General features: G+C 39.5%; 2 protein-coding genes across 7 annotated transcripts in view; one reads left to right on the top strand and one right to left on the bottom strand.

The window, feature by feature from the left end:
* The first annotated feature begins 996 nt into the window (after nucleotides 1-996).
* napepld (N-acyl phosphatidylethanolamine phospholipase D) lies at nucleotides 997-13,766 on the top strand. Of its 4 annotated transcripts, XM_081362715.1 has the most exons (8): nucleotides 997-1,139; nucleotides 1,833-1,902; nucleotides 4,032-4,112; nucleotides 4,556-4,632; nucleotides 10,707-10,941; nucleotides 11,827-12,473; nucleotides 12,547-12,661; nucleotides 13,367-13,708. In XM_081362715.1, exons 4-8 carry the CDS (start codon nucleotides 4,625-4,627, stop codon nucleotides 13,496-13,498), a joined length of 1,137 nt encoding a protein of 378 aa, XP_081218841.1. In that variant the 5' UTR covers nucleotides 997-1,139; nucleotides 1,833-1,902; nucleotides 4,032-4,112; nucleotides 4,556-4,624; the 3' UTR covers nucleotides 13,499-13,708. The 4 variants fall into 4 exon arrangements, with proteins under 4 accessions (XP_081218841.1, XP_081218842.1, XP_081218840.1 ...); XM_081362716.1 differs by lacking the exon at nucleotides 4,032-4,112 and having other exon boundaries at nucleotides 1,027-1,139; XM_081362714.1 differs by lacking the exons at nucleotides 997-1,139; nucleotides 1,833-1,902; nucleotides 4,032-4,112; nucleotides 4,556-4,632 and adding exons at nucleotides 9,547-10,312; nucleotides 13,726-13,766 and having other exon boundaries at nucleotides 13,367-13,513.
* The window catches only part of cacna1c (calcium channel, voltage-dependent, L type, alpha 1C subunit), a 132,919-nt gene continuing 122,001 nt past the window's right edge, over nucleotides 13,754-24,671 (bottom strand). For 2 of the 3 annotated variants that reach the window (XM_081362703.1, XM_081362704.1), the window contains exons 41-47: nucleotides 23,730-24,070; nucleotides 23,575-23,601; nucleotides 22,311-22,427; nucleotides 21,495-21,616; nucleotides 21,291-21,388; nucleotides 20,867-21,211; nucleotides 13,834-19,745 (exon numbers count right to left, since the gene is read on the bottom strand). In XM_081362703.1, coding sequence (XP_081218829.1) covers nucleotides 19,395-19,745; nucleotides 20,867-21,211; nucleotides 21,291-21,388; nucleotides 21,495-21,616; nucleotides 22,311-22,427; nucleotides 23,575-23,601; nucleotides 23,730-24,070 — 1,401 coding nt within the window. In that variant the 3' untranslated portion in view covers nucleotides 13,834-19,394. Of the gene's footprint in view, nucleotides 19,746-20,866; nucleotides 21,212-21,290; nucleotides 21,389-21,494; nucleotides 21,617-22,310; nucleotides 22,428-23,574; nucleotides 23,602-23,729; nucleotides 24,071-24,671 lie in introns of all 3 variants that reach the window. The other variant, XM_081362705.1, reaches the window with a different exon arrangement.

Genomic DNA, 24,671 nt, shown 5'->3' with positions numbered 1-24,671 from the left:
ACCAACACAGCAAAAGCTGATTTTCTACTGTGCTCTTAACTCATTTAATTATAATAGGCTATCTCATTATAATAAGCATGTTTGTCAGCAAACGCATTACTGCTGCATCTAGTTGTACTGTAGCTCATCCTGATTACTTTGTAGCCCAGCCATATGTTATTGGGGAATGTGTTACAACGCAGTGTGCACTGTTTGTAATTGGTTTTGGAGAGGAAGAATCTACAAATACAACATATTGCAGCGTAGAAGCACTTCAATCTGCTTTATGTTAGATTTGACCTTGAAAGGGAGAAAAATAATTTGACCACTCTGATCAGAGAGCATTGTAAACATGTCCACGTGAAAAGATTGTCATAAAGCTCAAAACTGTGGATTAGTCTGAGCACTAAATGCCTGGATGAGGTCTGTTTATCTGCTGTGCTGCATGTGAAATCTGCCCAGCCCACGATGAGATTATCCACCCAGAAATCTGTGATCTATTACTCAGTGTTGTGTGGGATAACACGGCCTGCAAATCTGTTTCTAATATAGAGACCTGCTGCTGACCTGTCTCCTCCCTTCCCTTGACAAAAGTGCTCTGCGAGGTTATTGAACAACATAACTTAAAAATGATGTGCAAAATGGACTGAAAATATTAGCCAGATGTGAGAATGCAACTGCATGGGTTCTTATTGCATGATGTTGAGTTATTTTTGTCTGCTATCAATGTGTTTCTCAATGCTCTATCATAGGCTACTTAAATCAAAAACCAGACTGTAAAACAATTAAAAACACTCGATGAGGAAAAATAACAGGTCACATGTGGCCAAAACGGTATTAATCAGGCATACTTAGGCATTGAGAGAAGACTTACTGAAGACACCAACACAGACTAATATAAAAATGATCATCTATATCTTACAGTAACGAGAGAAAGACTGAAATAACTCTTCTGGTGGATACTGAAGTGCAGTTTGCCATCCGCTTCACTAGGGGCGAAAGCAGACTTCACTTTCAGCATGACACCTTTTTGCTCCTTGGCGACGTGACGCATGTAAACACTCTCCACAACACGTTTGAATAGTTTTAACAAAGTTTTCATGCATGTACAGCTCTTGCAGATGAGAGCTCTGTGGCTTCAGTGTCTACAGACTTTTAACGTAAGCAGGCTCTTTCCACAGAAAGCGCAAAGCTATAACTAGCATGCGTTAAGTGAATGATGCTTTGTATGAACTGACGCCAGTAGCTTCTTTTATTTATACGTATAAAAGGTACAAAGTAGAAAAATCCGTTAATCACTGTTGATGTAGTAGTGTCATATATTTATATTTGTTAAAATAGTCAATTTGGCGTTGTGTTAAGCTCTGATGTTCTCCTGCTACTTCATGGTTTTCCTTCTTCTAGCTGTATGTATGACATGAGATTATTGATTAAGGCACAGAGTAATATTAATGTCATCTTCAGATGTATAAGTATATAACAGAGGACATATTTGCAGAAGTAAAATAAATATGCTGCGATTCAAATTGGTCTCTTGCACATTTACACTTGGCTTCTGCTTTGATAAGATACTGCATGCAATCACACTACAAGATGTCATACTCTCCAAAGCAGCATTTTTAAATGTCTGTCTTTAAGATATATAATCTCTTTTATTAGCCATAATATATCTATTGTAAGTTTCATCTTCTTTCACACAGCACACTTTTTGAAATGTAAATTGTGTGTTGGTTTGGTGAAACATTTGTAAATGGATATTTATAGTTCTATTCTACAATTGAAAATTATAACAATATTAATCACTTGTGTTTGTATGTATATTTATCTCGTCTTGTCTTGTCTTTTCTCTACAGAATGGACCGTAGTGTTTTGGGTCATGTGGACAGACATTCACTGTAAGGATGGAGATCTTCTCATGCACAGGTAATGGTTTTATCATGTAATGTGTTTTGAGGCGTAGTAAATGTGTAGGTTACCAGCATTTTGTTTTTGAAGGGGTTGCCTCTTTAAAAAGAAAATGATGGTAACCTAAGTAGGTGGGGAAGGGACGAAAAATGAGAAATTTTATACAGCTAATTTTTCTTTTTTGCTGTCTGGCCAAAAGCATAACCACTGTTGGACATTGTGCTGGAAGTTCAGGGGGAGACCTCACTGGTATCCCCCTTCTTTGGGCGCGCCCTTCACACTCACACCACACCACTCACTCATATCGCAGACATCTGGCTGGGATTGAACCAGCAACCTCTAAAACCGTGAGGCAGCGCTCTTACCTGTGAGCCACAGATCTCTTATCTGTCTGTGTGAGGGAACTTATATTTCACTCTTCATCTGTATGTGGCCTGTGAGTTTCTAATAAAGGAGTCAGATTAAAGTGTGGCGCAGTGATTGTTTCCCAACACACAGAGGTGGGATTTGAACCTAAGTTTCTAGCACAGCCTTGTGTGTGTTTAGCCACTTGCACCACTGTGACTTCACAACAAGTGCTGGTGTTTGGGCGGATTTGTTGGTTATAATGCAATACATGAGTCTTAATGTAGCAATAGTGGGATTTGAACCCAAGCATCTAGCACAGCCTTGTTCATAACTAACGTGTGTTTAGCCACTTGCGCCACTGTGGTTTTCACATCAGCTGTGGTGTTTGGGCCACTTTGTTGGTTATAATGCTATACTTGAGATTTAATATAAGCCAAAGAGGGATTTGAACCTGAGCCTCTAGCGCAGCCTTATTCACAAATGTGTGTTTAGCCACTTGCACCACTGTGGCTTTCACAACAAGTGCTGGTGTTTGAGCAACTTTGTTGGATATAAAGCAATGCGTGAGATAATTTAATGTAAGCAAGCGTGGGATTTGAACTCAGAACTCAATTATGTAAACGCAACACCTTATCTACTGAACCACTGAATTTGAGGTGTTAAATTATGTTTTTTATAGGCCTTTTATTGGATATGATGGAACAAAAATGAGCTGAAAGTGATTGTATTTTGAACCACTGATGTTGAAATGGCATAGTGACTTTTTTTTCCCTTTTAAATTGAAACTTTAAAAATTGTGGCATTTGAACCAATATTTGATGTTCAGAAAACATTAGATTTAATCATTACAGACATACAATCATTTTCTTTTTATACTCTGTTAATAATAGAGAGAGAGAGAGAGAGAGAGAGAGAGAGAGAAGGCGCTCCTCTTCCTTTCATTCCTCAAAATTCCTTCGGCCTCTTCAACACTGGCAAAGTCATTTATTATTGCAGATACACTTCATGTCCACAAGGGGAGCAGTTTACTGCAAATTTGACTCAATTTAACAAACAACACGAAATCATTGTTTAAAAGTGAACAAAAACTATAAATGTCAGTTTAAAACAAAAGGGGAAAATGCACCTACTTTACACAAACAATCCACTCAAAAAGAGTCTTGGAAGACCTTTTGTCACGTTTTTTATTTGTGTTTGTAATTTCGGCCATGTGACTTTCAGTTCAACACATCGGACATTTTACCTCACCGGTTGAGAGCTGATCTGGGTCAATTATCTGCTAGATTCCATGTTTATCTTCTGCTCGACACCCTGACAGAATCATAGACTTGTTTTAATATATATAAAATCACACATTTGTGTCTTCTCATCGACGACTCTCCTCGTGGAGTTTATTGGCGCCGTCTCTCGTGTATTAATGCTGCTGTTACACTTACTGACCACAAGAGGCAGCCGCTGATTACCTGTTTCACCTGTCCTACATATTAAACGTAATAAACAGGTATTTTGCTCGAGTATATGAATGTTAAAGTAATCTAGACGTTTTAGTATTGAGTCACGGACTCAACATGAAGCAATGTTCGGTCTATATTAGCACTGTCTATAACACGACTCGTCTGGTGGAAATGTTAAGGGCAGTTTGTCGTCCGCTCCACTAGGGGCGCAAGCGGACTTTGCCTCCAGCGACCTGTGCATCTCATCAGCGTGACACCTGACAGCAGTGTCAACAACAACTACAGACTGTTGTAATGTCATGAAGTTACAGATCCTGTATAAAGACTCTTACTGTTACTCAACAGCACATATTCCAGGCCAACAGACAAACAAAACCGACACACCACGATAAAGTGAATGAATCGAGGATTTCACGCGACTCACCTGTAAGTAACTTAAGTGCCTTTCTCTTATTAAGTTGCTAGCAGTAATACAGCGGTCCTCAACTAACATTTAGTCAATTATTTCAGTTTGTATTGATGTGTCATTCTTCTGATATGTAAACGCTGGGCTTTTAATGTGTTTGCTAGAGAATTAGAGTGATGCTGCTCTTTCATTGACTCGCGCTGTCATTCTCTGCTTAAGTCTCGCACACGCTAGTCCTTAAAATACGAGTTATTAGACAACGAACCATTTATGAAAGCAGTCAAATCTTTTATGACTGTTTGTCACTGACTTCGTTTAATTATTATTATTATTATTTTTTATTTTTTGCTGTTGTTGCATTGCCTTGAAAATGAATCTAAAAAGCAGATTCATATGAAGTTTATAAAGTTCATATGGTATGAAGTAACTGTTAAAGTCTTTTGTTTATGTCTTTCATCTGCAGAATAAACGATGTGTTTCGACCATACAGAGTTCTGGGACAGACATTCACTGTAATGATGGAGATCTGCGCATGCACAGGTAATGCTTTTACCATGTAATGTGTTTTGTTGGCTAGTAAATGTGTAGGTTACCAGCATTTTGTTTTTGATGGGGTTGCCTCTTTAAAAAGAAAATGATGGTAACCTAAGTAGGTGGGGAAGGGACGAAAAAGGAAACATTTTATACAGCTAATTTTTCATTTTTTCCTGTCTGGCCAAAAGCATAACCACTGTTGGACATTGTGCTGGAAGTTCAGGGGGAGACCTCACCAGTATCCCCCTTCTTTGGGCGCGCCCTTCACACTCACACCACACCACTCACTCATATCGCAGACATCTGGCTGGGATTGAACCAGCAACCTCTGAAACCGTGAGGCAGCGCTCTTACCTGTGAGCCACAGATCTCTTGTCTGTCTGTGTTAGGGAACTTATATTTCACTCTTCACCTGTATGTGGCCTGTGAGTTTATAATAAAGGAGTCAGATTAAAGTGTGGCGTAGTGATTGTTTCCCAACACACAGAGGTGGGATTTGAAGCCAAGTTTATCGCGCAGTCTTGTTATTTGTGTTTAGCCACTTGCGCCACTGTGGATTTCACATTCTTTACTGGTGTTTGGGCCGATTTGTTGTTTATAATGCTATACTTGAGATTTAATATAAGCCAAAGAGGGATTTGAACCTGAGCCTCTAGCACAGCCTTGTTCACAAATGTGTGTTTAGCCACTTGCACCACTGTGGATTTCACAACAAGTGTTGGTGTTTGAGCAACTTTGTTTGATATAATGCAATGCGTGAGTTTTAATGTAAGCAATAGTGAGATTTGAACACAAGTTTCTAGCGCAGCCTTGTTCACAAAAAACGTGTGTTCAGCTGCTTGTGCCACTGTGGCTTTCTCGGCAAGTGCTGGTGTTTGGGGGACTTTGTTTGATATAATGCAATACATGAGATTTCAATGTAAGCAATAATGGGATTTGAACCCAGGCATCTAGTGGAGTCTTGTTCACAAACAACATGTGTTTAGCCACTTGCACCACATCATGTGTAGGTGTTTGGGCCTCTTTGTTGGATATAATGCAATGCTTGAGATTTAATATTGCCAAAGAGGGATTTGAACCTGAGCCTCTAACGCAGCCACTTGCACCACTGTGGCTTTCACAGCAAATAGAAATGTGATAAAATATAACAATACAATGAATTTAGTTTTATGTACTAAAGGCAAAAGATTATCGTGTGAGCCACAAATTTTATAATGAATTGACTTTCCTTTTGTGTTTTTGTAATATGCAGAGGTGGGATTTAAACCCAGGCTCTTAACTCTCCACACAAACACTCATACCACTGCACCACTGGCAACTCCTTACTGTGTAAAAATAACTTAGAAGAATAGTCTGAGTTGCATGTGAGTGAAACAACCCTAACTAACACCATTATTTAGTTAGAGTTAGAGCTAAACGCAACAGTCCTAGAGTCCTAGATCTTCAAATCTCTCAGTATCACACAAACTCCTGACTGAAGCTCTTCTCATCTTCTATGAGACTACCTTATTTATTATATTCACTGTTTTTTTATTCATATCCTAGTATGAGCTGATGGTCAGTTTTGTTGGTGGCTGGCTGCTGTTGTAAGTGTTACTGCTGATTTCACACCAGGTACATCTGTTCAGATGTTTGAGTTTTATTGTGAGTGGACTGTACAGATTCAGTCACTGAGCAAGAGTCACTCAGAGAGACACCAGAACTTCAGATGAGCTCAGAGAGACTTTATTCACATTTGACAATACATTTGTGACACAACAGTCATTAACATCAGGAAGATCTTATGGATGTTAAAAAAGACATTGTAATTTCCTTCAGGGACAAACAAACACACCATTGAACTTTTAATAACATTTCAGACAAGGAGATGGAGACATATCAAACCTCGAATGTGTTTTCAGTAAACTGCAGATATCAGATGACAGAGCTGTTAATGCCAAAATACGCCATCAAATAAAATACAACACAAATACATTGCATGCAAATTAACTATGGACTGATATCATGTGCTTATATATGTATTAAATATTGATATCATGTGCATATTAAAATATAGGTCAACCTCCAGTCATTCCTGAATGATCATTTTGATATTATTGCTAAAGGACAACTTTATTTTATTTCACAAATGTTCATCTCATCATACTATAATCAACATCAAATTACATCTAATATTTTTTATTTCTTTTTTTAATTAACCAAGGTTTACAGGTTGTGCTGGAGTCTAACCAGAACTGCTGCACATTATGAATGTCTCCTTTATTGAACACAGCTGAACTGACTGAAACTGATCATCAGCTGATAAGCAGAGAACTCCATGACCTGAGTTCAATAAGGGAAACACTTCAAATCTGCAGTTATACATAGATTATATATAATCTATGTATAACTGTTTTAACGATTTCCTACTAGTCATTGTTTTCTTATTAAGGTTCTAATCCAGGGGTGGGCAAACTTTTTGGCTCAAGGGCCACACTGGGTTTTAAAATTTGACAGAGGGCCGGCCCAGTAGCAGATTATGAAACACGATCTCATGAAAGTGCGTATATATACCACGAATTAAATTTCTCGTACCATTTATACGCCAAAAATATATATTTTTTGCGTGCATATGCTGCGCACTGTAAACCCATTAGTTAGGATTAGGGGTGCGGAGTGCAATTTTTAAAAAATATTTGAAATAATTTGAAAGATATTTTGAAAAATGTCAGTAACCAAACAGTTGATGGACCCCATTTACTTCCATAGTAGGAAAAAAAAAATACTATGGAAGTCAATGGGGTCCATCAACTGTTTGGTTACCGACATTTTTCAAAATATATTCTTTTGTGTTCAGCAGAAAAAAGAAATTCATACAGGTTTGAAACAACTTGAGGGTGAGTAAATGATGACCGTATTTTAATTTTTGGGCGAACTATCCCTTTAAGTGCGTATCATATGCACGCGAAAACTGCGTTTCATAAGAACTACAAATACAATTCGTGGTATTCGAACTTTCATGAGATCGGGCTGAGCAAACACATTTACGTTGTGGCAACGTCTGCGCGAAATTCAACAACTGAGAGACGACATTCTGACAATACATTTTTTTTATGCTAGATATCCCCCATTTAGCATATGTTATGTTTTGAGGTTAATTTTTAATTAGTCAGATGTTTGATAATTATAGCCTATACTTTTTAAATATGTTTTATCCTTATTATTATTTAATGGGCCTAACCGTAAATTAGAAACAAAAAACCTAAGTGTACACTTAGAAGAGTAAAAATGACAGAAGGTTACGTTAATTCAACTTTATTAAAACTGCATGGCAATCAATTTGCACTTCCAAAAGTCATACATTTGTGGAAAAAAAAAAACGAAATAAACGATTATACAAATTTATTTTAAGTATAATAAAATAAAACATAAAAAGCAAAGGCAGATCAGAACATTTAATGAACAAAACCGGGTTGTACATGGCAGACAGGGGAGCGTAACGTTAGTCGAAAGCCGGGCGATAAAGGAGGATACATCCACAAATCCAGAGTAGCAAAACTAAATAGCAGACAAATCAAAGGAAAAACTAAACATGTGTGCAAGCGGTTACCGAACATTTTTTTCTCTGTGAGTTTAAAAAAAAAAAAAAAAAACATTAACGTGCACCAAGTCTATGCGCTGTCTGTTTGGTTTCCATGGTGACGCGTCTAGCTTGTTACGTGACACACCGCAGCCACAACAGCGCTGAATGAATGATGATCTGCTTTTATGTCATTTTTCCTTTTTTACATTTGCTAGCTATGGCATGAAATATCTGATATTCCGATTGTCAAATATATGCAACGCATAACGCAAAGTATTGCAAGAAAAAGGCAAAATGAATGCGATCTTTAGACAATTTTTTAAATACTCGACGGGCCGGATTAAACAGCCTAACGGGCCGTATGTGGCCCGCGGGCCGTAGTTTGCCCACCCCTGTTCTAATCAGTTACTTGTCCGGTCGGGCAAGTAAAATTCTCTTTTACTTGTCCCAAGTTAAAATTTTTTCTCTTTTACTTGTCCCTTCATGCGTTAATGTCGAGCCCTGATATAAAAGATGCCAATAGTATTTTGTAATTCCAAAGAGTCCACAAACTCTCTAATCTCGGTTAGCCTACTAAACGAGTAAACATCACAACTTGTTTGAAAACTTTCTATAGCTATAACGTTACTTTTTTGTGAGCCAAAATATAATATTGTGGTATCTGTAATGAAGCATTGTCGTTTTTAAGAAACATAAATGTGTTGAAATTATAGCCTACTACTGTACGTTTTTTGCGTGAGTTTCACATTCCGACGTTCCCCTTCTGCTGGTCACGAATGATATTTCAGATATAATCAAGTAGACTTTTTTTTTTTTACAGTCTATGATGTGGACTGACCGATAAATTCACTTCCGCAAGATTTACATTCGTCCAACACGGTTTTAAGCTTTCCCCCACGTCCAACTTACAAAAACACATTTTCATGAATTAATACACATATCCACATCGGAAAATTAATGCAGTATCATTCTGATTCACACATTTTTGCAGTTTGTGCAGTGTTAAAGGAGTAGTTCACTTTTAAATGAAAATTCTGTCATCATATACTCACCCTCATGTTGTTTCAAACTTGTATGAATTTCTTTCTTCTGCTGAACAGAAATGAAGATATTTAGAAGAATGTCAGTAACCAGACAGTTTCTGGGTCCCATTGACTTCCATTGTATATTTTTTTCCTACTATGGAAGTCAATGGGTGTGGTTACTGACATTCTTCTGAATATCTTCCTTTCTGTTCAGCAGAAGAAAGAAATTCATACAGGTTTGAAACAACATGAGGGTGAGTATATGATGACAGAATTTTCATTTTAAAGTGAACTACTCCTTTAACACCAATACGTGCCCAAACCTGCCCTCTTGTAGTAAAACATTGCAAGTGCAACTACATGTAACTTGAGGCAATACTATTAAGCTTCTCTGAATGTGGAAAGCTACAACACGGGATGATATTCTAAATCAGATTAATTATATTTGTCATGTTTGAGAGTTGGATATATTCACCATCACAAGCATATTTTCTCCAGGTTTGACACAGGATCAGAAATGAACTAGTCTGGTCTTGCTAAGCTCATCGATGAGTGGGTGTTCAAACTTTCCGGCTGTTTCGTTCATTACAAGGACACTCTTTGAAACTCTTCTGCAACCAAACCGGCTAGTCAAGGTTTTTCACACGCACCAAAACGTCGTGAAACACGGAGTTTGTTTTGTACGATTCTCACACGTTATTATGGCGCTTTGAACTACTTTTCTTTAACTACTACAGCGTCGCAAGACAATGACAGTCCAGCATATCTTCAAAACGGAAGTAAACAGTTATGGCATAAATCAGAGCTGTTTGTTTTTCTTGTCACGTGGCTTGCTTAATATGAGCAAAGACTTTGATATGACTCCAACGTCTTATTCTTGTTGTTTATTGGCGGTCGGCTGGCTATGAATCAAACTGCGCGTGTTGGCACGTTAAACTTTGACGCGTTTCGTTATAAGGTTTTTGTCCCTTATGGCCGCTCATACATCATCAGCTCCGTTACTGTGGCGCTTACATCAGAGGCGCGCTCGTGCGGCCCTCGAGACACTCCTCAAACAAACAGGCTCGAGACTAGTGCTGCTGGCAGAGCTGACGCATCGGTACGTATCATATCATAATTATGTCCGTGGTTAGTCTATGTTAAAGGTTCATAGTCCAGTTTTGAGTTTACAGCCTTGTCCTAAAAAGGTGTGTTTGCACCATTTAATAAATTTCCTGTTATCACTGTAAAGTTGCTTTGAAACAATCTGTATTGTATAAAGCGCTATACAAATAAAGGCTAACGTTACTTGTACAGATTGATACAGGTAAGTTCACTAACAGCAATCCAAATACAAGCAACCAGCAGATAAATGAGTATCCATAATAGCCATGTGTGAGTAAAGTTTTTTTTTTTTTAGCAGTGTTCTGCAGGACAGTTGTGCTAATTAAGGTCTTTCACCTCTTATATGTTCCCTGTTTTATGCTAAAGTAGCTCAAATGTGTTTTTAACAGGTGTTTGTGCAGTTCAGCTGCAGACAGGACTTCCATGGCAGAGAAACCTTTAGTCACTGCAGGGAACAACTTCCTGCTGGATTACCGAGGAGAGCAAGATGTTTCACGTTCCAGACGGGACTCTCGTGGGTGCTTTGTAAACCCTTGGACAACATGGCAGTTCCCCTCCTACAGTACCATTGCTCGCCTGTTCCTCATGGAGAAGAACAACAGTAATGTGCCCAGTGTCAAAGAGGTAAACGCACATTTTGTGCTCAGTTTAGGAGTCACTGATCAGGAATGCATTGAATCAGCAGTGTGGAATCTGAAATGTCACACACAGGATTCCTGTGCTTTTATAACAGGAATATTATTGAATATAAGCATTAGCAAGTAAAACCAGTTTAGATTTGATTATCGTCAGTAAAGTCTGGGGTATAGAGGATTTTAAAGTAGAAAAGTGGCAGCTAAATGGCACACAACATTTCCTTTCATAATGTTTTGAAAGAATTTGCTTTGACCGGTGGAATCGTTTTTCACTGTTATATAAAACATTTACTTTATAATTTTTTTTAATTTACTTTTTACCCATTTATAGTGTACATTTACTTTTTATACACATTTATAGTATTTATAAATGTAATGTACATTTTATATATAAAATGATTACATTTCCTATTTATACATTTATAAATCTATATTTACTTTTTATGCCTATTTATAATCATAAATATATAAATTATAAAATACAATATACATTTACTGTTATAGAAAATTACATTAAATGTATAAAAAGTAATTTTATATATTCATTTTATAATCATATATATGTATTATATACAATTATTTTGTATTTAGACATTTATATATAAATAAGTAAATGTATAATCAATTTCATAATTTATGCATTCATAATTAGAAGTAGGCATAAATATAATTATAAATGTACAAATATAAAATGTATACTATAAATAAAAGAATTATATAAATGTATATTCAGTATTTATGCATTTATAAATGGGTATGAAATGTAAATATGTAATTATAAATGTATATTAAATTTATACAAATTATATGCACAATCTTTATTTCAAATTTAATTGTAAAAAAAGAAAAAATGTTTTCTGTTTTTTATCCTCAGGTTCTGGACCGTGAGCTGCCGGTTCTGGAGCCGTATTTCGTCCAGAGGCCAGATCAGTGCGGGCAGACGGGCCCGTCCGTGCGAGCGACCTGGCTGGGTCATGCCTCTGTTCTGGTGGAGATGGAAGGCCTGGTGGTTCTGACTGATCCCATGTTCAGCCAGAGAGCCTCTCCACTGGCATTCGTGGGCCCGAAGCGTTACCGCGACCCGCCTTGCACTGTAGAACAGATTCCTCGGCTGGACGCTGTGGTCATCAGTCACACACACTACGATCACCTCGACGCAGGCTCTGTGGCAGCGCTGAACGTCCGCTTCGGTTCTGGTTTGCGCTGGTTTGTGCCGCTTGGGTTGGCCGAATGGATGCAGAAGGCAGGCTGTGAGAATGTCACAGAGCTGGACTGGTGGGTGGGGAGCCGCATTCCCGGGCACGATGATGTCACGTTTTTTTGCACGCCAGCACAGCACTGGTGCAAACGCACGCCTGTGGACGAGAACAAAGCATTATGGGGTAGCTGGACTATCGTAGGGCCCAACTGTCGTTTCTTCTTCGCTGGGGATACGGGATACTGTTCGGAGTTTAAGGAGATCGGAAAACGCCTCGGACCGTTTGACCTGGCTGCCATCCCGATCGGAGCGTACCTGCCCAGGTAAGACTGTAAAGAGCAGCTGTGTGTATTAAACAAAAGTTTATTAAGTAATGATTTAACTTGTCTTGTTTAGAGGGATCATGAAGTCTCAACATGTGGACCCTGAAGAGGCTGTTCTGATTCACATTGACATTCAGGCGAAAACATCGCTGGCCATTCACTGGGGGACATTTGCTTTGGCCTATGAGGTATGAGCCCGTCTTTCTCTCGCTCTCTCTCTCTCTCCCTCACACATTCATTTTCTCAGTGTGAATGTCTTTCACTGAGCTGGCCAGCGGTCACTGCTGTGATTGTGTGTAATAGCTGTCCAGCTGCAGTTGGGGAGTCCAGTCTTTGTAGTTGTATTACGTCAGGCTTCACTGTTGTGCCTACGTTTTCACACTCCCTCAGAGAGGCATTTACACATTTTTGAGCAGGTTTCTAGATTACAATTAGCTGATTACAATTCAGTTTAGAGAACATAAGTTTTACTGTGTCTCAGGATTAGGTTATATCATTTTTTATTATATTTGTCATTCCGAGGATTATTAAGGGGAGAAATCATTTTTTCTGACCTTTATTTAGGTCCCACTTGGTGAGCTAGGAACTCAGTATTTAGGATTAGGGATTTTTATTGCAGTTCTGTTTTTCCTGTTTATTTATACACACAAGAAATATGAAATGTTTTAACATTGACACCAAATACGGAATAAATTACAATGCAAAATATTTTGCAATAGAAAACAGTTTATTTAAATTGTAATATTACTGTTTTTACTGATGATGAGCATAAGAGATCCCCAAACTTTTGAACAGTAGTGCATATAAACTTCTTTTCAAACAGTTTTATTAAAATGTTTTTGAAAGAATTGAATTAAATCCTGTTCCTTTCTGTTTATTTCTCTCTCTCTCAGCATTATCTTGAGCCTCCAGCACGTTTGCGTGAGGCCATGGTGAGTCATGGACTGAATCCAGATCAGTTCTTCACACTCCATCACGGAGAGTCACGGATGATCAACCACAAGGACACGCACTCGTCCGGCTAAACTAAAACACAGGAAGTATGCAGACACACATATATGACTTTACACAGGCTGCATTTTTTTTAGAAATCATTTTGAAGATTGTGCTGATCCAGTGGCTGGACTCTGGATTTAATGTAAAATTAATGTGTTCGACGATTTCTATTTTGTTTAATATAATTTGTCATTTAAAATATCATGGAATGACCATAATAAAACAACATCTGAGTTTAACCTGTGTTTCAAAACAGTATTTAGAAGCTCTGCTGGCTAGGAGAAGAACATTGTTCAGGTGAGAACCATTACCTGTGAACATTGCAGCGTTCATAAGATGCAGAAGAACCAAACCTTAAGAAATTCACTTTATTTGCAATTGTTTAATAACATCATTCCTCAGATAAAAATGCAATATTACAGGAATATACAGCAGAGATTAATTTAAAACTTCCTGTCAAGAACCATACAATCTAAAGATATTTTTTAGTTTTTATTTACTGGTAGCGTGCGTTATAAGCAAGACACACTCTGTCACCAAAGACAGACTGACAGATACAGATACAAACTGTACAATCACTTATTTACAAATCCAATTTTTTGTTGGTTTTTTCTTTTCACTTTTTTTTTTGAAAATAGGAGTAGAAAAAGTGATTGAATCTTCAGATTTACGTAGCGTATTCTTTTTAAAATCTAAATGAACAAATGAAAGAATGATGGAATGAAACGAAAGAGTCAGTAAAAGTAGAGGAGGGAATGACAGACCATGCAGACGTCTCACAGACTTATCAAAAACACCTGGGGTCTAAACTCGATTAAATAGTCCAAAATGTGAACGACCTCTGACGGTGTTTCGTGAGAGACCTGAATGGTCAGCACTGATTCCTTCGAATTCTACCAAAAGCACGACACGCATCTAATTTGAATTCAGCTCGTAAATCTAACAAACAGCTCAGGACCTTGAGACTACTCTTCCCGTCCGCACCGTCGATCAAAACTAGAGAAGCTGCTTGTGTGGTCACCGAAATAAAGCCGCTCAAAGATTTCTCCCTTGGTGAGTCTGATGGACTTGAGTGGTTAAATGACAACCGAATCGCATCAAAATAGTGTGACGGTGTAGATGAGTGAGCGTGAGGGAATCGATTCCCTCAGTTCTCCTACCCTTTATAGAAAGAGACCCAACGAATCAAGCCCAGAGCTGGAGCATTACGTCCATCTCTGCAGAAAGATAAAGAATGAGCCGTTACAATATGTTCACTCGTACATGGAGATTTGTGCAATATTAACTATCCGAGCTCCTCATCATAATCGTTACCGTTCCGATCATTTCTTTCTGTCTCTAGTGCTACATTCGCTGGGTGGAACTAGAGGCGGGGAAATGCCACTTAAAATATAAATTGTTCTGCGTTCATTAGGCCCTAACCTACCCGTGATTTCAGGTTTCGAAAGCAGTCGGTGCACTAAAAAACACTGAAGACCCGTCTCACCTACTGCAGGAGACGGCCTGAAACAATCTGCATTAAATATCGTCCCACCTGTTGAAATGAAACTATGGCAAGATTGACATTTTGAGCTTAGGGCGAAATTAATAATTACACGACAGCTAAAATCTATGCATAAATTCATCCTTCACTTGGATTGTGTACGATGTGTCAAACTAAATGTGGTTTAAATGTGCAAATTGTGATTATTGCATCACCACCTTAGCTTTTAATTTATCATTAAAACTCATTAACACACTACATTAACTTATAATATCAAATTAACAGTCATATAAAGGAGGACATTAGAGATACGTGCTACACAAAGGTTAAACCAGAGGGCAGACATTGCAGCTGTCCAGGCTTCCTCTGGGTCAAAGGTCAACCCCACGGCACGTTCCTTCAGTCTGACACATGCAGGATTAGCCAACGAACACACATGAACCCAGAAACACCAGATGGCCCAACTGTGCATTACTGGGTTTATCCACATAAAACAAAAACACCCTAAAGATAAAAAAAAAAAAAAAACCTGTCCTACTGCGGTTTACTGTAATGTTTTATGAACTTGAAAGGTTATAACAATGCTGCTAGTTTTTTTTTTTTTTTTTCATACATTCTAATCAAACCATTTTCTTTTTTCAATATATCCATTTTTTATTAGGGAAACTTGAGTGTGCTCTACTGCTACTGATGGCAAATCGAAATATAAGCCACAACCAATCAGAGTCCACCAGGAGAGCGACCTACGCTTCCCCCGCTGAAATATCACGACTTTGAGTGGCCGTTCCCTCCAACCAGAGCGAAATATCTAAACTTCCATCTGATAAATATTTCTCATATATTAAAATATATAAAATAACTTCTGATTCTCTGAGAGAAAAAAAGCTACATTACAACCATTTGGGCAAAAAACCTCACTGAGCAACTAATAAAATATTCAGTCAAATATTTGGTACATTTCCCCAAGGCCTGAGCAGACAGCTCTGTGTGTTCATTCATTAGTGGTTTCATTTAACACAGGGGCTGCTTTTGTGTCATGTCCACACTGCTCTATCATGTGCAGGTGCTCGGAGGGGAACGTGATGTGTTGATCTGAATAAAGCAGCGGTGAAAAAGCCCTCGGATTTGAAATCTCATGATTAATCTCATTGCACTCCTCCCTCAGCAAAAACGCCCAACCATCCTGCTTAAAAGCAGGCCGTACGACCGGAGTTTCAAAGGAGCTACTGCGGTGAATACGAATGATTTACTCTATATTTCTCTATCATAAATTTAATTTCTATCTATACATAATCACTACATACATTCTCAAACACGGTTGTGTGTAGCCATTTTAACCCTGACATTCAGCAGATATAGATGAGTTTATATTGTCGCTTTTCTAGTGTTAATTCTTTTCTAAGTCTATAAAAATATACAATCATTGGCTAATGAAGGGAGAGGAGGACTCCGTCTGCTAGGTTGATTCTTAAGGTTCCATGCAAACGCAACCAAAAACGAGAAAGAAAAATTCAAGCTTAACATCCAAATCCATTATTTCCAACCTAAATCTCCTCGCCGAACGCGGATTGTCCATGAGACTTGAGAAATGACGGGATTTCTAATGTTTCCGCTTGCAGCCTTAAATAATAGTGAGAATTTATGTGCATGACCAACCATTTAGAGTGAGCCCATTCACCGGCGTGCGGGTGCCGTAATAAAACGCCTTCACTGTGATGTCTGCTGAAGAAAGGACAAGGAGGGTGAGTGAATGAAAAGATAAAAGGGAAAAAAGCGCGAGAGAGAAAGAGAGAGAGCTGCTCTTGCGTATCATGCACCTTTCAGCTGAGCACAAGATATGCAAAATCATTTTCACACCAACCAACGAGACACTTCTCTTCTCCGTCTGTATTTACACCTTCACTCCTCGTCATCAGTGTTTCCTCAATGTTTAAAATGAAAACAACAAAAAAAATACTCAAAACGCTTGGCACACCAAAATAATCCTCATGCAGAGATAATTGAAACCAACGGAAGTAAAACATCAAACCAAACTGACCCGCACAAGATTTTCAAAATACTCAATACTCAAATGCACCCGATTTCAAGTATGACAGGTTTCTTCGATTTAAAGTTCTGTAACTTAATACACAACAGTGAATATATTTCTCTCTGTATCTTAGAGTTTTGTACAGCTGTAGTTCTGAAAGAAAACTGTTGTACAGTCAAAGTTATTGCATTGTTTTTGCATATCTTGTGGTATGCAAGCACATACGCATGCACTCACGCACTCATCCTGCATATACTAACACGAACACCACACAAACACGCTCGTTTCTGCACTCTGCATATGCTAAACACGGAGAAACTCACACACGTACACAACCAAGGCCTCGAAATATGCCTGGGGCAGCCTCACAATGACATATGGCACGTGTGTGGAGGAGATATGAGGGTGAAGTGGCGGCTTTGGAACAGAGCAGGTGGATTCTGGCTACATTTGTCACGGTTTTTTCACAAGCTTTGCATCATCCTCAGAGCAGAGACCTCCTGTAAACATTCAGGAACTCTATCGCACCTACAAAAACAGCACAGGACCAGAGACGGAAATCAAATGGGATGTTTGAGGCCTGAAACGAAACGCCAGGACGCTCGGTGTAGAAAGTGAAGAGTCGGTTTGACAAAAATAGTCGATTATCTTTTCGTGTATGGAAAGAGAAATTTATATCGTCTGAAGTAGTGTGCAAAACGGTGACAGAACTTCTAACCGAGTCTAGTGTTGCACGAACGGAGAGACGCCTGGAAGTGGATTGGTCAGGTTTCTCATCAGCAGATATGTGTTTTGGGGACGCCCTCCATCCCGTCGACACATTACCAACACAATGCTAATGCTTCAACACCTTATTTGCATAATAGATCAATAAGTAGTTCTCTGTGTGTCTGCCGAACTGCTTGGAAACAGCAGAAAAATATCCTTAACAATAATCGTAATAATAATAATAGCGATCAATAACATTGTATGATGATGACACTGCTGATGTTGGTACTTTCATAATGATGGTCATATATTTAGCCCTGTGTGAACTACATTAGAGTTTGTTAGTTTTTTCTTAAATGATGCGCTACCCAGACATCCCTGAATACTCCACCCTTCTTCCTCTCTTCAAAGTGCACCTTTACTGACCTTCCAAAGATCTGCTGTTTCCTGTGTCGAGCAGGTGGGATCATGACAGAGCTGTCAGCTGAATGTTTCTGGAGATCAGCAGTGAAGAAACGTCAGTAGTTTCAGAGCAAAACGCGAGTCCGATCCAACAGCAGCAAGGGGAACAATGAGACCTGTCAGTGCTACCTGCGTCCAGGCGAGTGACACCGCTCATTTACAGCTTGTGAGCTACCAATAAACATTGTGAGAGAGACCGAACCCCCGGCAGAACACGCTTCACCTCTGACAGAAATAAATAAATAAATAATTTTTTGTGTGTCAGTAAGAGGCATTAGATTCACAACACTGCATCTGGCATAAACATCTTAAATGCCTTCAATAATAATAAGAAGAATAATTTAAGAAGAAAAAAAAAACCCAGCATCCATCTGTGCGCAATCCAAGATAAACATTATAAACACTAAATGCTGGAGGATAAAAAAGGAAACAAAACCTGAAGCAGATCTCGAATAAAAGGCCACTGATGCAATGACCCGTACCTTGCACGGCTAGCAGCTACCTGAAAGCCGAAGCGGTACACGAGAAAAAGCAATTTTGGGAGTTCAGTCTTCCACTGAAATAAAAAAAATTAAATAAAATGTGCAGGCTTAACTAGAGAATCATGGGTGGAAATCAAATTTAAAAAGCAGCAAAAATCATTAACTGAACAAGAAAGCCGTAAAGGAGACGGATGACATTTCTCTTGATGAACAGATGTATGGATGGATGGACAGTCCCGTGAAAGGAAAGAGAGCGAGGATGAGAGAGCCGCTTCAGTGTGTCTCTCTGAGCATCTCTCGAACCCCTGACGGCTCCTGGGCCGACAAGATCCACCTGCTCGGCACAACACGTCCACGCCGATGAGGCGGCCGTCGAGTCCTACCACCACACAAGTCGGCGCAAACTCGCTCTGTCCTCCCACCGGCGGACAGATCCCACTGCTTGAGCAACAACATCGCATCTTTTCCCTTAATTCCCTGCTCGGTCAGGGTTGTTTTTCATTTCCTTACTGCAATCAAGGTTGTGAGAACTGTGAGGCACTTTTAGAAACACGCACACAAACATGTACACACGCCTACTTGCTCGTGCTCTTGCAAACACACAGACGGAACTAAAAACCAACTCGGTCTCAGCTAAGCAGAATGGCCTTATACCCCTACGGTAGGTACACGCAACAGACGGGTCAGACTGCAGGACAGCAGTGTCCTCGGAGAGAGCTGGGCTAAGACACAGGAAGTCCTCCGTGCTGCTGCTGTTCCCCCTACAAGCTCGTCACACACTCCATATCTTCGTCGTCCATCAGAGTGCTGTTCCTCTGCCCAGCCCCCTCGGACTGCTCTAACTCCGTCCCCAGCAGCTCATCAGAGCCTGTGGGGGTGGAGAGGCCCAGTGCGTGGCTGCAATGGGACTCCTGCGAGCCAGTGTCTCTGCACTGTATGAAGGGTAGCAGGTTTCCGTTGGCGTTGGGCGGCGCGTTAGCATTGAGAATGTTGTCAGCGGCGTTCTCCATCTCCTCCATGGTCATGTCGCAGGCGTCCGCTAGTTCCTGCTTCGCTACCTGGATGAAGGTGGGATCCTGTGCATAGAGACCCAAACCCTCGGATATCAACACCTGAGCGGAGAAAGAAAGACTTTAAGGACTGTAGGCAAGACACTACAGGTGAATATGGTAAAAAAAATGTCACCATACTTTCCCCCGTTGATCAATCACAGCACATTAAGAAAATTGTTTTCTGAAATGTTATCTTTAATGAGGCAGCACCTTATTAAACATTCACTCATTTGTATACATTTCCAGAACAGAAATCTTGAACATTGGATAAAACCAGGTTCAAAATTCTTGTTTCATTTTAAGGTTTTACAGAGGGATAGATCTGACAGATCTTGGATATCTATTTTTAGGAATAAAATGTTATATAAATCAGGCAAATGTTATATGAACAAACCCATCTGTAAAAACATTCAGAATATAGATAAGAATAAAACTGAACAGTGCTACTGAAATGGAGATTTCTGGCTCATAGAATGAAAAAAAAAAAAAAAAAAACGAATTTTGAGAAAACAGCCTGTATTGTAACTGAAATATACAGACGAAAATAGATAAATTGTGATAAAATATACACTTAAATGTGTATTTGGAATGTTTTCTTTCCACCAGCCCTGTTTACACCAGGTATTAAGATGCGTTTTGGTCGATCGGATCACAAGTAGACGAGGGAGACGCGCGTACCTGTTTACACCTGGTGCTTTAATCTGTCTTTTTTGTCCACAACCTATTCTATCCTGATTTCTTTGAGCAGAGGGTCAATGGGCGAGTAAATGTATGAGGTTTTATCAGATCTTTCGATTTACTGGAAATCAGGAATGCTAAGGGAACATTGTGCTTGGTACGTTTTTCATCTTCAAACCAAACTTGGGTCTTCAGTTAACGAAGTTTAAATCCTTTCTGGCTAGCGCGCTTCACTACAAGTTTACACTACGAAAGCAAACTGGTCAATGCGTTTTAGACTACATCTGGAAGTGTTCTAAAGTGGACAAGCTCAAGACCCCGTTTACACCTGTATTTAGAGTCATCCACTTGTGATCCAATCGACCAAAACGCATCTTAATACTTGGTGTAAACAGGGCTTGAAAGAAGCAAAACAACCCAAAATCTCAAGATAAACCATTGTGTTTAAAATAATTGGTTTTGCCTGTAAAGTCTTGCATAAAGTGAGGGAAAATGCATCATACCGCCTCCACAAGGCTGCCGGCGCTCCCGTGAGCCAGGGATGTGGAGTCTCTGCGCGAGACCGGAGGAACCGTGAGGGACACGGGTCGCTGCGTCCTCTGCACGCTCCTGCTGTGGTTGCCGTTACTGTCGCTGTACCACGAGCTGCAGTTCACAGACGGCATGCTGCTGTTGAGTTTCTCGTAAGATCCGCTGCCCTCCAACCGCAGAGACGGAACGGGCTGGTAGCACGGCCCTCCCCCGCCGCGGCCGCTGGGACTCGCAGGAGGTGTGGAACAAAGACGCGTGAACAGCGTCGGAGAATGACTCCGTCTCAGCAAAGGACTTAACCCCGCCACAGCCAGAGCCTTAGATAACCAGATGATGAATGAGTGAAAAGGATTTTTAAAAAAAGCCTTTGTCAAGCATGTGTGTGGATAAGCTCACCTGATGATGCACTAGGTGCAGTGGTAGTGCGGTCTTCTGAGAAACATCAGGTCTGTTATGTTTTCTCAGACACTCCAAGTGAAAGGAAGACCGTCGACCTGTGTTAAAAAGTAAATGTGCATTTGACTTCAGCATCACATCTGAGACAAAACTAAAAATTGTATGGAATCAAATGAACCGTAATGTATGTGTGTGTGTATTTACCCAGTGCAGTGGGGCAGAGAAAGGCCCGGCGCCGTGGAGATTGCCACAGCCTCCTCTCCTCCTCTACATCCGCCTCCACCATGGGAGCCAACTGCTTGCTCTCTTCATCCTGAAATTCCAGCCTGCACCCAGCACACACACATTTAGATTATTAATATATTAGGTAACACTTCATTTCGATGGTCCACTTTAGACATTCTACTAACTATTTAGTTATTGAGTTATTTAGTTTGCAACTCAATGTCAACTAACTGTCATTAGAGTATTAGTAGACTGTCAGCTTAAATTCTGTCAACTCTTTATTTTGATGGTCCCTCAACAGACTTTCAACTGTCTATAAGTATCTTTGCAACTACATGTCATCTTATTCTACTAACACTAACCCAACAGTCTACTGTTAGGTTAGTGAGAGTTAGTTGACATGTAGTTGCAAAGTTACTTATAGTTAGTAGAATGTCTGAACTGGACTCGAAATAACCAAATATTATTCTTTCGAGGAGGCTGAATCTCACAAAACTGTCAAATTTGGGGTCAGTAAGATTTTTATGTTTTTGAAAGAAGTCTCTTACTGTATGTTGCACCAAGGCTGCATTTATTTGATCAAAAATACAGTAAAACAGCAATTGTGAAATATTACAATTTAAAATAACTGGTTTTCTATTCCTTCTATGAAATATTGCGTCTTTGTACCAAATTTGTCATTTTATAGAAGGCAATAAGCTACCTGAGGACATGCAGCACTGTATCGCACACCCTCCTGTGGCTTATTGTTGTATTAAATGTTCTGATATTAAAAACAGAATATTGAAGTCTTACATGTCCATTGAGAGCATGGCCTGATCTCTCTCATCTAGAAACGTTTCATCGTACGTCTCATCTGTAGACGCTTCCTCGCGACGTATTATAGGGAGACGACTGTCACTGGAATCAGAGCTACACAAGAAACACACAAGTGAATTATAAGCATATTGCGCATCTTTATCATCTGCTCTTCAGAAAGTACACAGATAACAGCAGTTACTCTCTCCTCAAGCTCTCATAAGGCTGATATAATATGAACACAATCAATTGCAGCAGCTTACGGTTTGTTTCGTCAGAAGCACTGCTGTCTAACAAACCGCATTGCACAGTTTTAACTGATTGTGTCACATTACAGAAGCACTGATATTATTTTTGCATGGAAACCTTATGATACTACATTTAAGAGGAGAATTTTTTTGTCAAGGGGCACTTCATAAAGACTGGAGCTCCACTAACAGAAATAACTATATATCCTGTTTTTGGGATTGTGCTGAAAACATGTAGTACTTCCTGTTTAATAGCTTGCCAGCAGAGCTGCTTGTACAATTGATGCTTTTGTATTTTGGTCGAAATGAAGAGCCCCTTAAGTACAGCCTGGAAATGACCAGCAGGATGAGCTTCAACACAAACACCTAACATGGCCGAGCAGAGCGGTTTTCAACTGGTGGGTCGCAAGTTCTAATAGCAGGGGAAAACTGCAACAACCATACAAACATGCTTAATTATGATAAATAGGCTACAGTTTTATATTACAAAATAAATAGCCTTAACCTATATGTTATGTTGATGTCAAAGGGTCTACTTTCAAATATTCCAACAAATACAGTATTTTGCAACAAATTCATGTGTCAGCAGCGTTATTAAATATTATATTTATTAATATTTTGAATTAGCTTCTTAGCATTAGCATTATTTAAATTTTTATTCAAGTTTAAGTAATTTTAGTAATAATTAAGTAATTTAACTTGTTGAACATGAACATGTTGTTTCACACCCCCAGTTTTGGATGAATTTTTCATCACTGAGCGCATGAAATCTGGGTTCAGAAGGAAAACCAGTTGAAATCCGTTGGCCTAGCACATGCTCATTCAGCTGTCAGCCAATCAGGAAAGCTGCTCACAGATCCTGCTAGATAAAGTTATGCATGGAGTGGATCTCTCAACACACTGAAAGTGTGTGTTGCACACATTTCGCTTCAGATCCACCCCAGTATGGACAGAGCATACAACAGCCCTCCAAAGAGATGAGGTCTCTCTCTATCTCTGTGAGAGGAACGTACCGCATGAAAGAGTCATAGAAACAGCTCCTGGTTCACATCAGAGACAATCAGGGGTGAGACAAACCACAATCAGGAACCACAATCTGACAAACCTGAAAATCTCCCCACTAACTCACACATCTGCTTTCTAGTACAGAAAGCATGTGTCATCCTACCTCTTATTAGGAAAGCACCATGTGGGCCGTGGCAGTGGGATGGTGGTGAGGGGAGGCCCCGTTTGTCCGTCCACTGTGCTGACGGTAGGTTTGGGATACCGATGACCGATAGCTGTGTTGTTGGCGTTGTTGATGTTTGCATTGGATCCTGAGGAAGAGTAACTGCTCGGAGTGAAGGTGGAGTCGACGAGCTTCTGATGAGAGGGAGATTCTGCCTCGCCGGGACTCCCGGATTTACTGATGTGCAAGGGCCGCTGTGTTGTGAAGGATTGTGGGAAGGAGGCGTGACCATCACTCTGGTTATAGTAGTTGACATGGTTACCGAAGAGGCCCCCAGACCGCTGCAAAGACAAATATGCGAGCATGAGCGGTCACATTTACGCAAACCTGATCACCGTTCACACCTGGTATTAACATCTTCAATGATGTTTCAGTAGATTTCGTCGAGCGGAGGGACTGCAGACATCACGTCATGAAGTCTTGTGCAAGTACATGTTTGGATGTTGTTTTCTGTATTTAACTTCTGATTTTTTTTTCTTCTTGTTTTCGCATGATCAACTTAATTTTCTTTTGATCTCAACATAAAAAATCGTAGGGTATAACATTCTCAATAATATTTTACATTATGGTTACTATTTTATGGTTACTACTATTGTATTTATTTTATTATTACTATTATTAAACTCATTACATTTGGTTTGATTTCTACAGTTTCTTGATTTGTACAGTAACACGCTTTCAGCATGTCTACATCTGATCCGGATTACTCAACACATATTAATACCAGGTAAATGAAGCCAAACACACACACATACACTGAAACACTTTCCACTTCCTCTGTTCACTCTGCACTTACATTCAGACAGCAGTGATGTTTTTGATTTTTCTAACCCATCTACAAATGTACTTCAACATCACTGATGACTAAATCCAAATTAATCA

Source organism: Scardinius erythrophthalmus, assembly GCF_964197995.2.
Source record: "Scardinius erythrophthalmus genome assembly, chromosome: 4".
In the NCBI taxonomy this organism is placed as follows: domain Eukaryota; kingdom Metazoa; phylum Chordata; class Actinopteri; order Cypriniformes; family Leuciscidae; genus Scardinius; species Scardinius erythrophthalmus.
Note: the sequence above shows the minus strand (reverse complement) of the source record. Positions and strands in the feature narration are given on the sequence as shown.